The sequence below is a fragment of the Chiloscyllium punctatum genome, chromosome 32 (genome assembly GCF_047496795.1).
Source record: "Chiloscyllium punctatum isolate Juve2018m chromosome 32, sChiPun1.3, whole genome shotgun sequence".
NCBI classification, from domain to species: Eukaryota; Metazoa; Chordata; class Chondrichthyes; order Orectolobiformes; family Hemiscylliidae; genus Chiloscyllium; species Chiloscyllium punctatum.
The window spans coordinates 66,728,151-66,743,034 of NC_092770.1; the positions used below are offsets into that span (position 1 = coordinate 66,728,151).

At 38.6% G+C, this 14,884-nt stretch overlaps 1 protein-coding gene across 17 annotated transcripts in view; it reads right to left on the bottom strand.

Annotated features, from left to right (window-relative positions):
- Positions 1-2,493: 2,493 nt before the first annotated feature.
- yaf2 (YY1 associated factor 2) overlaps positions 2,494-14,884 on the bottom strand; it is a 174,001-nt gene continuing 161,610 nt past the window's right edge. For 14 of the 17 annotated variants that reach the window (XM_072552583.1, XM_072552584.1, XM_072552590.1 and 11 more), the window contains 2 exons: positions 5,756-5,908; positions 2,494-4,297 (listed from right to left, as the gene is read on the bottom strand). In XM_072552583.1, coding sequence (XP_072408684.1) covers positions 4,054-4,297; positions 5,756-5,908 — 397 coding nt within the window. In that variant the 3' untranslated portion in view covers positions 2,494-4,053. Of the gene's footprint in view, positions 4,298-5,755; positions 5,909-6,417; positions 6,524-14,884 lie in introns of all 17 variants that reach the window. The other 3 variants (XM_072552589.1, XM_072552586.1, XM_072552587.1) reach the window with 1 other exon arrangement.

Consider the following 14,884-nt stretch of genomic DNA (forward strand, 5'->3'; position numbering starts at 1 on the left):
ACTCTACCTCACACCATTTTTATCATCTGTTGCATTGACCATATTTCTCATATTGCTGTGACTCAAATCAATATTTTCTCCAATTTAAGACTAGACAAAAAAATTTGTCTTCAGCTCCAAACATAAAATTGACTCCCTTATCATCAATTCCACTGTTCTTCATAGCGATTTAGAGTCATAGAGATGTACAGCACGGAAACAGACCCTTCAGTCCAACTCATCCATGCCGACCAGATATCTCAACCCAATCTAGTCCCACCTGCCAGCACCTGGCCCATATCCCTCCAAACCCTTCCTATTCATATACCCATCAGATATCTTTTAAAATGTTACAATTGTTCTGGCCTCCACCAATTCCTCTGGCAGCCCATTCCATACATGTACCACCGTCTGTGTGAAAAAATTGCCCCTTAGGTTTCTTTTACTTAGTGTTTCATTGTGGCATGGTAAATCCTACATTTAGTTCTGCCCGCAGCCAGGTTTCAGATACTAAATCCAATCCAACAGTTATAATAATCTACCTCCATAAAACTTTTTGCTTCAGTTTTACTTTAGCTTCATTGTCACTTAATCCCAAATTCAAGCGCGTTATCTGTATACAATTTCTTCCAAGTCTGCCTTCAATCTTCTACCCTCAAAAAACTCCAAATTGTCCAAACTATCTTGCATCATTCCTCATCCTCAGTGATGCTCTTGTTGTTTCCCAGTATCTGACATTTGAAATCCTCATTATCTGTAACATACCTTGTGCCCTTACTCTATCCACTTTGTAGCTTTCTATTCCCTCCCATACATGACTGGCACTTTAAGCAAACTGTTGAAACTTTTTCACCTTGGGATTGCCCTGCCCATATTCTCAAAATCCATCTCTTCTCAGGCATCTCTCAAACCCAATTTTAATAGCTATTCTTGCATGAAAAAAAGAGAGTAAACCGTAAAGGGACGCAAAATGGAGAGCATCACAGCAAAGTCCAATTTCTTTCCTAATCAAAGACCACAAAGATCATTAAGACCACTCTCTAATTTAGTAAACATTAGTGTATATACATATGATAAATGCAACAAAAGTTGTGGTGGATATTTTATACTTTCAGTTAGATTACCTTCTTGTGCACTTTAATAAATGCAAGGGAATGTTGTTGTTTATTCACACCAACCACACACATGGACAAACTCAATACATGAACTTCTGAATGGAGGCATTCATATGCAGAATCACAAGACAGGTGGATATGGATACATTCAACCCTATGCTTGTTATCAACATGATTGCTCCAATCCAGTGAGATAATTGACTTCCTGTGTATCTTTGAATTTGTTGTAATGAGTTTTAATTGGATTAAGATTATTGATCAAATAAACCACTATTTTGATGGTTGGAGGTTGTGGTTTCCTCAAAGGCTCACGGAATTCCAAGATTTGGTTCCCACATTGAAAAACAAAATCGCAGAATCACCCTGACAAAGAAATGGATGTGATTTATGCATGGCCCTGACTAATTTATAAACATAAACCACAAAAGCACTATAAATTTCTTCAATAAAGTGATAGTCCTGCAACATGGAGAAATAGGTACAGGAGCAAGTCAATCAACCAGCATGGTATCAGATGGGAGAATTACTTTACAAGACTCAATAGTTTGTAATAAATAAAAAGCGTTGTTATGTTTCTTCGTTGGGAGAATGTAAGCCTAAACCGATACAAAGTGATGCAATCAGCTGATTTTCTTCTTCTACAAGAAACCTGAAAACCAATGGCTATCAGCTCCCAGAGAAAGAAACAGTGAGTCCTTTAATGGCAACTTAAGCAATAAGAAACATTTAATATCTTAAGACACTCAAAGTAACACATTCATCAGTGTCCTTAAAACATCAGTGATGGATAAGGAATGGACAGCTGGCTGCAGTGCCTTTTGCAATGAAACAGTCTACTATTAAGTTTCAGTAGTGGTTAATTGACAGCCTAGAGTCTTATTGGCTAATCAACGAGGAGAAAGTGAGCACTGCAGATGCTGGAGATCAGAGTCAAAAAGTGTGATGCTGGAAAAGCACAGCCAGTAAAGGCAGCAATCTAAGGAGCAGGAGAGTCAACGTTTCAAGCATAAGCTCTTCAGGAATGAAGAGCTTATGCTCGAAATGTCGAGTCTCCTGCTCCTTGGATGCTGCCTTTACTGGCTGTGCTTTTCCAGCATCATACTTATTGACTCTTATTGGCTAATCCTTATTAAAAAAAAATCACACCTTCAGATGCAGCATGGAACAACAGCAAAAGAACTGGGCTAGAGAGGAGGTTGAAGTATAAAAGCAGGAAAATGCACAACTATTGTCACTTACTTGTGTTGATCTTCACCCCCGGAGTAACGTGCTTAACCATCTGATGTGATCCGACTTACTGTCAAGTAGCAAGTACTTTTTATTTGAAAATTTCAATTCAATTATTGCAATTGTTCCCTTTCAATCCCAGAGCCTCCCCTTTTAAAAATGGATACTGGCCTTTATAATTCAAATAACTTTTAATTGTGAGTTGTTTTTTTTTCTGATAGAAATCAAATATATACCAAACACTACACAAATCAGCATGAACACCAAGAGTTTTCTTTAAAGGATATAAAAATCTCATGTAAAACAATCTATAATCACTGAATACAGGTATTAGTATCAAATACCTACATCTGAAAATACAGTCTATGCCACTTATTGCATGTTACATTGGAACATTATCTGACACCATACACAGTTGCTAGGCCCTCCCTATATCACCCACTAATTTTGTTACCATTTACTTTATATTTTTCTAAAAAAAGGTGTTTTGCCTGCTGGTAATAAATAACTTCCGATCTGTTTAAGTTTCTATTTATTTTTTAGTTGTAACATTTTTTCTCTAAAAATTTATTTCATTCCTGTGAGGTATTTTTCTTGTATTGCTTGGAAAACATGAGATGGAGAAAAAAAAAGGGGGGGACAGAAACATATCTAGTACCAATTCAATGTCAGACCACACATTTCAACAAATGCTTTTGTTCACCTGCCAACCGCCTTTGCAGCGATTCAGCACAAAAAAAATTATTTTTGCCAGTGACAACACAAACAGAAGGCTATTTAAAAACCAGGGTAGAGAAGTAAGAGAACTTCAAAGATAGAATGTGTTCTTGCATAACTTATTTATTACAACAATACGTATAAATACTGTCGCAAATTCAAAACATCAGCAAAACACCTTAATTGAAGTTTCCAGAACTGGCAACATCATAAACTATTCCCACACATACCATTAAAACTACTTTTAGACAATACTAAGTATCTAATTATTAGCGTTTCCTCCTTTCTTGCAGGGAGTGCTCAGCTGAGAGGACATGCATGAACTACAAAGTCACGCAAGCAACTCTTCTGCGTTCCCTACCCAATTAGACAAGGGTACAAAAAGACCCTCCTTTTTATATATATTACAGCAACTCAATTCCTTTACCCGAGTGGCTGCAGTTAAGTAGCATGGACTGTATCCTCAGTCAAACCTGGTCAATTAGCCCAAAACTACATATTAAAACTGTAACTTACTGAAATGAATGACAGTGGACATTGGTAATGCCACAATTTTAATGGCTAAGTGTTTTCTTCCCATCCAAATAACAAGTGTTGAAAAAACGTTGGCAAGAATTTATACAAATGCTTGAGAATGCTTTTCCTATTTAACCACACCAAGTACCAGCAGGTGCACTTAACTAGGCAAACAATTTTCAGAAATTGTTTTGTTACGGCAGCAGTCGATTGAAAATTGACCGAAGATAGCACTGAATATTAAAGCCAGCTGCTTCACAATTCAGTTCTCGAACACATTACTTAGGCAGTCCAATCTAAGTTATAGAAAATTACACTCAAAAACATGCCACGGTGCAGGAGTTCCAGGTTGGTACGCAAGTATTAGAAAGCATTGAAACCAAAACTGAAGAAGGCAGCCCAATTTGCCAGTGTTAACACCGAATGCCGAGGACTGAAGTTGTTGAGATGTTGTCCATTGAGCAAGGAGTGAGTAAAAGGAAGTAGGTCAGCTGGTACTTTAGTGGGATTCACCATTTACTGATCCTTCCCCTCTGGGTGACGATGATTGAGACAAACCTTTTTCTGTGTTGTCAGAGCTGGAGCTGCTCAGGCTGTGCTGGTCAGCAGTGGTACTCGAGGTAGCAGTGGCTGCTGGGGCTGACCGTGCTTTCTCCTTAAAGTCTGTAATAATGACTGTCAGGTCACCCACAGTCACTTCCAAATGCTGTGCACTGCTTCGATCCACATTTTTTAACCTCGGCCTAGGAAAATGGGGCAAAGGTTAAAAACAACGAATGAATAAAAGTTCACTTCAGAGACCTGCTTTCATTTAAGAATGTACAAAAAGATGGTCTGACAATGTGATGATTTGTTTTGGCTTCATATTCATCTTCTTGCAAGCAATGAACACAGAATGTCAGGAGACTTCAACTTGTTAGAATATCTGACCAAAGAGACTGACAGATGTTAATAAGATCCAATTTTAATCCATGGCATCCATTCAAAACTATACAAAGTGGAAAACTAAGACAACTGCCTCAAAATTTATTATTTTAACATAATTAATGTAGGAAAGATATTAAGAGTAATAAGCACTTCATAAGACATATGCTGCAACGCATCTCACATACTGCTCCCTCTTGGCCATTCCAGCATCTACAAGGTACATCCAAAATTTGACGAAAAAATACACACTTGCTACAATAACATCAAAGAAGCTCAATGCCATTGGGACGAAACAGCATCCACTTGATCAGCACCTGAACAACCCCCTTAAAAATTCACTCCCTTCACTGCTGGCTCACAGCGGCAGCAGTGTGTACCAATTATGAGAATGCATTCCAGCAACTAGCTGTAACAGCAATTCCTTTGACAGTGCAAAATCTGCAAACTCTGTCACCGAGGAGGAGGGCACCAGGCACATATGAAGGCCAGCATGTCCGAATTACAGATTATCTTGATTCATTAATATATCTTCCCGGTAACACTTTATCACATAGATAGCTTACCACCACCTTCATAAAGAATTTAAAATCACACAACACCAGGTTATAGTCCAACAGGTTTAATTGGAAGCACACTAGCTTTCGGAGCGACGGTCCTTCATCAGGTGATTGTGGACAACCACCTGATGAAGGAGCGTCACTCCGAAAGCTAGCGTGCTTCCAATTAAACCTGTTGGACTATAACCTGGTGTTGTGTGATTTTTAACTTTGTACACCCCAGTCCAACACCGGCATCTCCGAATCATTCATAAAGAATAATTAGGGAAAGACAATAAGCGCACCCATCCCATGAACAAATATACAAAAAAATTTCCCTGACACAAAAGAGGAGTCTGACAATTTTGTTCTCACTCGGCTAGGTAATGGCGTATAACCAATCAGTTCTTAAACAGACTTGATGAAAGCAAAAGCTATGCAAGATCAACTTAGCAGAGGTTTAAGCAGACAGCTTGTTTTGATCAACATGAGGATCAAGTGACAAAGCAGTTGTTTTGTGCACTGCAAAAGCTAACCCTTGGATACTGCACCAGAGCTTTGGTCATTACACAGCTCCAGCACAAGCATGTGATCAACATGTTTGAAGCTCCCTCCACAAGAATTAGCAAATATAGATCAAGTTGTTGACAGACCAATGAAAAACGGACACTATATATCTGAGCTTTAAGGTGAAACATATTGTTTGCTTTTGAAGAAACATGTCTGTCAAAGCATTACCTTGTTTTCTTGTGACTGTTCTTTTTACTGACAGTTTCTTTCTCATTTTTTTCCTTCTCTCCCTTGTCTTTTTTCTCTTTCTTTGGTTGTGTGGGTGATGCAAATTGTTGGGTTACTTGCTGTGCCACCAACTGAGACACTGGGCGTGGCTTCCTGAGACACAAAACAATATTGCTGTATTACATTTTGGTCTGCATCTTCAGGCATGCAGTTACAAAGTTGATTTAATATCAATCTCTCCCTATTTCAGCTAATATACTTGAATTGTTCTCTGTCTCATTTCAATATCATACACGATTACATAAAAGAGAAGTTTAAAACAAAGCCCCAAAGATTCACACAAAGAAACCCATGATTCTTGTGATTGATTACTTCGGTCCAACAAGATTCGCGCCATGATGTCAGCATGTCAAATGTTAAATACGAAGTGAAATATTTTGCCACTTCTTTCTTATTTCAAGCAGAATATTTCTATCCACTGTTGCTGTTTCTCCTTAGTGAGGTGACTTATTTTTAATTTCAAAAATAAATTCATAAAAACATCTTTTTATGCACCAGTTCAATTCTGTACAATAGCATATCGTGGAAATAAACAAACACTGGAGTTTGGCTCTAGTTAACAAACCAAAAGACATCTCTTACTTCAACAAGACTATATTTACCTGCATGTAAGGCACTGGGAGGATCCGATAACTGAATGGGTGATGTTAATTGCTGAGGGCTGTATAAAAAGCATTGCTGATCCTTCCTTTAGGGTGCCATCCCATCCTGGAGCACAATTTGCCAGTATTTTTACATTGCTGCTTATAGGAGATTACTTCATTCCATATCTTATATTTGCAAACTTTTGACAGCAATGTACAAATTTTGAAATATAAAAACAATATCTGGCTCAATATTTTACTTATACATCAGGCTCAACGTTGAGAGATACAACTTAAAGCATTTTATTGTAGTTGTGATAACATATCTGTCAGGACAGAAATTTACACTTTGCCCTAGAACTTAACAGGTTGAATTTACCACATAGTTGTCACATTCTCTCTCCTTTACGTAAAAATTGAGCTGCATTGAAGGGTTGATATTAAACCTTTGTAAGTGCACCATTTTGGGACTCAAGGCATAGAGGCAGTTGTGTGAAACTTTGTTAGAACAGCATTGATTGAAGAATGATTTGATATAGGTGCTTAAGTGTGTGAGAGGAAAGGACACAGCAAAAAGAAACAGACTGTTTTCTGTGACTGAAGGTCTAAACAGGAAATCAAAATTGAATACAAATTTAGGGCACAGAATAAGATTTTCTTTTCCACAATGAGGTTATGAGGCTGTTGAGTATATTACTTGAGTTAAAAGTTGGCATAACTGAAATAAAGATATCGAGAATTGGAGTTGGATTAAAGTCCCATTGCATTTTGTTTTATTAGTTTATTTTAAAACTATTGATGCTTTTGCCAAATTCTCACCAAATATAATTTTCAAACACACTCCATGGAAAACTGAGCAAGTGGTAAGATTCGGAACAGTTGATTCATAATTTGCTGAGTGACAATCAATCAAGTTGAGTGCAAGCTCTGCAAGCAATAAGCAAGAATTAAACCTTATCAGAGGAGTTTGCTATAACAGCTGGGCACCAGCAGATGGAAACATTGAAAGGTAGATTTATTTTCATGACTGCATCTCTGTCAGCCTTTCACGTCACAGACCTGCAACCTCTGCTATTCAAAAGTCTATTCAATTAACTTAAAACAGTTTATTTTTTGCTTTCTATAATTTCAATAGCACTCTCAGATATCTGTAGAAAAAAAACAGAAATGATACAATGGATTAGAACAAACCATTATCTTGATCTTTGGTTCGAAGAGAAAGTATATACACTGCTACAGAGAAAGTACATTCATGCAGCAAGTGAGACATCATTAATATATTAATCCTAATATTACTGCTGAGTATATTGTCAATTCTAATGATGCTGCATTGCTGTATTAATCCCAGTTGTTCCTCTTTATTATACAATAAAACTCATTGTTCATAACGATTAAGGGGAGTATGTTATCAGCTCATTAAGCCTGTTTTGCAATTCAATAAAATCATGATAAATCTGATTGTTGCCTTAACTCTATTCATCTGTTTGCCATCCATAACCCTCAATTTCTTTGTAGACTAAAACTACATTTACCTCAGCTTTGAATATATCCAATTATCCAACCTCTACTGCTTTCTATGCAGGAGAATTCCAAAGCCTCATAAGCCCGAGAGAAGAAATTTAGTTATCCTTATCTGAAGTTGATGTATCTGTATTTGTCAACTTTGTCCTCATAGTTCTAGACTCACTTGAGGGAAAATTATCTCAGCATTGAGCATGGATTGACGACTGGTGTTCCAAATTTAATTTTAGACAATATGCGAGCTGATGACAGAGCTGGTGAAAGCAAACTGGGAAATTAAGGAAACTTCAGGGAAGGTGCAGTGTCAGATATTGCGAAACTATTTCAGAACACTCAGAAAAGATAAATTTCAGAATGTAAGCAAGTTTCTAAGGTAAGTACACGTTCATGGCTAACTAAGAATATTAAAGATAGCATTATGTTGGAAGAAAAAGCAAATAATTCTGCAAGACTAAATGGCAGGTCAGAAGATTGGACAACCTATAAAGAAACAAAAAAAATTAACGAAAAGAATAATAAGAATGGAGAAAGCTAGTTCGAAGTATAAAAGTAAGTAGTAAGATTCTCTACAGGTATTTAAAAAGAAATAAAGCAAAGTGAGGCGTTAGTCCTCTAAGGAAAGACTCTGAGAAAATAATGGAAAATCGAGAAATGATAAATAAACTGACCAGATATTTCTCATCTGTCTTCTCGATAGAGGATTCAGTAACATGCTAGAAATAATTGTAAATCAGTGAATGCAATGGAGGGTGAAACTTAAAACCATAACAATCACTACGTAAGGGGAGTGAGAAAATTATTAGAACCAAAAACTGACATGTGCCTAAATCCTGAAGGTTTTCATTGGAGAGAGTTTTTTTAAAAATCTGCTGAGTTAGACAACCATCAGTTTCAATTTTCCAAATTTCACTAGGTTCTGGAAAGATCGCATCAGACTTGTGAATGGGACACCTCTTCGAGAAAGGAGAAAGAAAGTAGGAAACTGTGTGTCAGTTAGCGTAATATGCTATAGGGATGATGCTGGAATCTATTATGAATGAAGTTATAGCAGAAAATGCGAGTGCAATCAGGCAGAGCCAAAATGGCTTTTTGAAAGGGAAATCATTTTTGACAAGCTGATTAGAGTTCTCTGAGAAAGTAGCTAACGATGGGGATAAAAAGGAAACTATGAATGTGCTGTGCTTAGATTTCCAGAAAACATTTAAGCAATGTACCACATGAAAAGTTACTGCACAAAATGAAAGCTCATGGTGCAGCTGTTATCATACAAGTATGAGCATGAGACTGATTAGCTAACAGGAATTGGAAAAGAAGCAAAAATAGGTGATTTTCAGGTTGGCAAGACGTGATGAGTGGCATGTTGTCAGGATCAGTGCAAGGGCCTATTTCCAGTTTCTCTCAGTGACTTGTATGAAAGGACAATATAAATGATAGCTAAAGTTGCTGATGATATAGTAGGAAAGTAAGGTGTGAACAGAATATGAGGAATCCGAATAGTGACATAGATAGCTCAAGAATTGGCAGATGGAGTAAAATGTGAATGAATGTGAACTTGTTAATTTTAATGGGAAAAGCCCATTGTTCTAAGAAAAAAAAGCCTGAAGCCACTTAATAAACTTATCACCCAGGCTACTTTAGACAACCTGATCCATCCAGTTCACATACAGATTAAACTTTCGGATAATTATTGAAGTAGTTTTTTTTGTTTAGAACTCCCTGACTTGTGCCTTGTCTTTTCATGTAGATACTGCCAGGATGCCATAAGCTGCTCTAAAAAAAATGATCTTTCTCTTATTTGTCATCTCCACCTAATCTGATTCTTCAAACCAAGACCATTTCTCACTTACTGTACTGATCTCACCCTTACCCCAGGCCCTTTTCCTTTATTCTCGTCATGAACAGATGCTTTATACCAAGCAGTCGTTTTTAATCCGTTGGCTGGAAATGTGAAATTGAGTTTGTACCTATGATAATCATTACATTGATATTCGGCATTTCCATTGTTGGAAATATACCATTAAATGGCTAGGACATTGGGGTCTGAGTAAAGGTTGCTCATCAGGTATGAGGTAATAGAGTTAGAATTGGAAAATATAATTATGCTTGAATTACTGGCAATTGTAGAGAGGTCACATGATCAGCCGATGCTTTTGCATTTATTTGGCACATGCTTCCTGTACAGAACTGGAGAGGCAAGAAGCTAAGTGGGGGCCTTCTAGGGCAATTCCTCAACTTGAACCTGACCTATATTGACTCTATTGAGTCCTTTTTCTTTAAATGTACCAGTCTCCCTCTCACAAAACCTCCTTCTGACTGTTCAGTTCAAAGCCCTTGCTTCAGTCCAAGTTGTATGATCTGCCAGGTCATTAGATCAAGAGGTTCAGGTGAAGGCTACCCCAACAGGATAGCTCTCTCGTACCCATTGATTGAAATCCAATTCTGCCACAGCAACCTTTGAGCCCCACCTTCAATTCTCTGATATTATTTAATTTGTCCAATTTGCTTACGTTTCAAGTGGTAATTCATAGACCATTACATTTGTGGTCCTGGTTTGTATTTTCCTCCCAATCCTATTCCCTCAGCAGAACCTCTTTCTTAGTCCTAGCTATGTCACTGGGATTAACATGAACAACTAATTCCTTTCTTTTCCAGCCCTGACGAAATGTCCTTAACCCTGCAACACAGCCTTTGGGATTCACAGTCTCAAAGAATGGTATTCATCCCCTTAAATATAACACCCTTTACTACAACTATATTCCTTTTTATCCACTCACTTGAACAGCATTCTACATCACAGAATTGTGGACCATTTTCTTCATCTTCCTGACAGTTCCTGTTCTCATCCACATAAGTTGCAAGGACATTAAACCTGCGTTTGCAAGGGCTGAGGCTCTGCCATGGTTTGTACCAAATCTTACAGGGTGTGACTGGCTCACGAAACAGTGTCCAGGTAACTTTCCCCCTCCTTGATACACTACAGTCTACAAAGCACATTAAATATGAGCTGGAGTGTCTTAGATGGATCACATAGGAGTCTAACAGTTCCACATATGAGAGCTCCAATGCATCACTAGCCCTGCCATCTTTACTTGTTTTATTTAATTAATAAGAACTATTACTCTATGATTAACCATTGATAAATTTGTACTGTCCAGCTTAAAAGTATTACCATAGTTGTATGTCCTCTGTACCAGTTTAAATAATTGGCCCAGTTTATAGTGAGAGAAAACTTTTTTTAAAGACTCACTATATTACCTACATGTGCCCCTTATTAACGGCTCCAGCTTTCGGTCTTGCTGTTTGTCGATCTCGCGCTCTCAGAAGACAGACCAGAACTGCACCACCTCCTCCAATATACAAGATTTTCTCATTTAGCAAATTCTCAGAGTTAAGGTCTTGCTGCATACAGTCAAAGAAGCATCTTTGTGCAACTTCCTGTGTGTGGGTCTTCAAAGCTACCTATAGTTATACTAGGTGAAATTCCACTGACCTGAGATAGGCATTGCTGGTTAGGAACCGATACCAAATTAACCAACTGCAACTGCAGCTGTTTCTCAGCAGTTAGCTTGTTTATCACTGACTAAATCTATAACTACAATTTGTGGCTAAGTTAAATCCTAAATACAAACTTGATGAGATTTTAGAACAAAATGATCTGTTAAAATTCCATGACTGACCAGGTTTTTGGAGATAAATTTTCAGTCTCATTGAAACCAGTCAATGTTACATCTTTGGGCTACATACTACATTGATGGTGCCTTACTGCATGAAGCACAATGTTGCTGTAATACTATATTAATAATCCATTGGTTCTATATTAATCTCAAAACCACTGCAACGCAGCTTAATGAAATTGTGCTAATCTATCATGAAAGCTACATAATACATTGTTTATCTTAATGTTGTATAATTGAGAGGGAGAAAGAGAAAGATTCCCTGACAAGGTTTCAAGGAAAGCCAGTGTTGTAGAAGGTAGTCTATGCAAGGAGCAAATGTATTCTGGAGAGCCCAGAGTAATTATGCCTGACCATTGTACCTTTTGTTATCACGCAATAACTCATCTTGTTTCTCTTCTTTTTGCCTCATCAATGCATCTATCCTCTGATGTGATAGATCCTGGACACAGTACAGACAAGGCAGGATTTGTGGCAGTAAGCTACTTCAAATTAGCTTTACCCAAGCTACATACTGGTAGAGGTGGCAGATACCAGAAGGTGCCAGTAGACAGGATGAATACTAAGTCGGTGGATTCCATCTCAAAGCTTTGGCCAATATCAATAGTAAAATGTTGGAGATGCTGGGAATACTCAGCAGGTCAGGGAGCAAATGTAGAGAGAGAAAGTGTTAAGGTTTCAGATGTTCTGTGCAGTTTCAACCTTTCATCAGAATATTTGAAATATCAACTGACTACTAAGCATTTCCAGCATTTAGAGTCATAAGAGTCATAGAGATGTAGAGCATGGAAACAGACCCTTCGGTCCAAACTGTCCATGCCAACCAGATATCCCAACCCAATCTAGTCCCACCTGCCAGCACCTGGCCCATATCCCTCCAAACCCTTCCTGTTCATATACCCATCCAAATGCCTTTTAAATGTTGCAATTGTACCAGCCTCCACCACGTCCTCCGGCAGCTCATTTCATACACGTACCATCCTCTGTGTGAAAAAGTTGCCCCTTAGATCCTTTTTATATCTTTCCCTCGCACCCTAAACCTATGCCCTCTGGTTCTGGACTCCCCGACCCCAGGAAAAAGACTTCGTCTATGTAACCTATCCATGCCCCTCAGTTTTGTCAACCTCTTTAAGGTCACCCCTCAGCCTCCGATGCTCCAGGGAAAACAGCCCCAGCCTGTTCAGCCTCTCCCTGTAGCTCAAATCCTCCAACCTTGGCAACATCCTTGTAAATCTTTTCTGAACCCATTCAAGTTTCACAACATTTTTCTGACAGGAAGGGGACGAGAATTGCACGCAATATTCCAACATTGGCCTAACCAATGTCCTGTACAGCCACAACATGACCTCCCAACTCCTGTACTCAATATTCTGACCAATAAAGGAAAGCATACCAAACGCCTTCTTCACTCCACTTTCAAGGAGCTATGAACCTGAATTTTAAGGTCTCTGTTCAGCAACACTCTCTAGGACCTTACCATTAAGTGCATATGTCCTGCTAAGATTTGCTTTCCCAAAATGCAGCACCTCGCATTTATCCAAATTAAACTCCATCTGCCACTTCTCAGCCCATTGGTCCATCTGATCAAGATCCTGTTGTAATCTAAGGTAACCTTTTTTTGCTGTCCAGTACACTTCCAATTTTGGTGTTATCTGCAGACTTACTAGCTGTACCTCTTATGCTCGCATCCAAATTGTTTAGGTAAATGACAAAAAGTAGAGGACCCAGCACCGATCCTTGTGGCACTCCACTGGTGACAGGCCTCCAGTCTGAAAAACAACCCTCCACCACCACCCCCTGTCTTCTACCTTTGAGCAAATTCTGTCTCCAAAAGGCTAGTTCTCCCTTTATTCCATGAGATCTACCCTTGCTAACCAGTCTCCCATGTGGAACCTTGTCGAATGCCTTACTGAAGTCCATATAGATCACGTCCACAGTTCTGCCCTTATCAATCCTCTTTGTTACTTCTTCAAAAAACTCAATCAAGTTTCTGAGATATGATTTGCCATGCACAAAGCCATGTTGACTATCCCTAATCAGTCATGTATATCCTGTCCCTCAGGATTCCCTTCAACAACTTGCCAACTACAGATGTCAGACTCACTGGTGTATAGTTCCCTGGCTTGTCCTTACTACCCTTCTTAAAGAGTGGCACCACGTTAGCCAACCTCCAGTCTTCGGGCACCTCACCTGTGACTATCGATGATACAAATATCTCAGCAAGAGGCCCAGCAATCACTTCTCTAGCTTCCCACAGAGTTCTTGGGTACACCTGATCAGGTCCTGGGGATTTATCCACCTTTATGCATTTCAAGACATCCAGCACTTCCTCCGCTGTAATATGGACATTTTGCAAGATGTCACCATCTATTTCGCTATCCTTTTCCACAGTAAATATTGATGCAAAATACTCGTTTAGTATCTCCCCCATTTTCTGTGGCCCCACACAAAGGCCACTTTGCTGATCTTTGAGGGTCCCTATTCTCTCCTGAGTTCCCCTTTTATCCTTAATGTATTTGTAAAAACCCTTTGGATTCTCCTTAACTCTATTTACCAAAGCTATTTCATGTTCCCTTTTTGCCCTCCTGGTTTCCCTTGTAAGTATACTCCTACTTCCTTTATACTCTTCTAAGGATTCACTCAATCTATCCTGTCTATACCTAACATATGCTTCCTTCTTTTTCTTAACCAAACCCTCAATTTCTTTAGTCATCCAGCATTCCCTATACCTACCAGCTTTTCCTTTCACCCTGACAGGAATATACTTTCTCTGAATTCTCATTATCTCATTTCTGAAGGCTTCCCATTTTCCAACCGTCCCTTTATCTGCGAACATCTGGCCCCGATCAGCTTTTGAAAGTTCTTGCCTAATACCATTGAAATTGGCCTTTCTCCAATTTAGAACTTCAATTTTTAGATCTGGTCTATCCTATTCCATCACTATTTTAAATCTAATAGAATTATGGTTGCTGGGCCCAAAGTGCTCCCCCACTGACACCTCAGTCACATGCTCTGCCTTATTTCCCAAGAGTAGGTCAAGTTTTGCACCTTCTCTAGTAGGTACATCCACATACTGAATCAGAAAATTTTCTTGTACACACTTAAATTCCTCTCCATCTACACCCTTAACACTATGGCAGTCCCAGTCTATGTTCGGAAAGTTAAAATCCCCTACCATAACCACCGTATTATTCTTACAGATAGCTGAGATCTCCTTATATGTTTGTTTCATATTGATTTTTTTCCTCACTATCTCCCTGGGTCCCACCCGCCCCACTTTACTAGTTTAA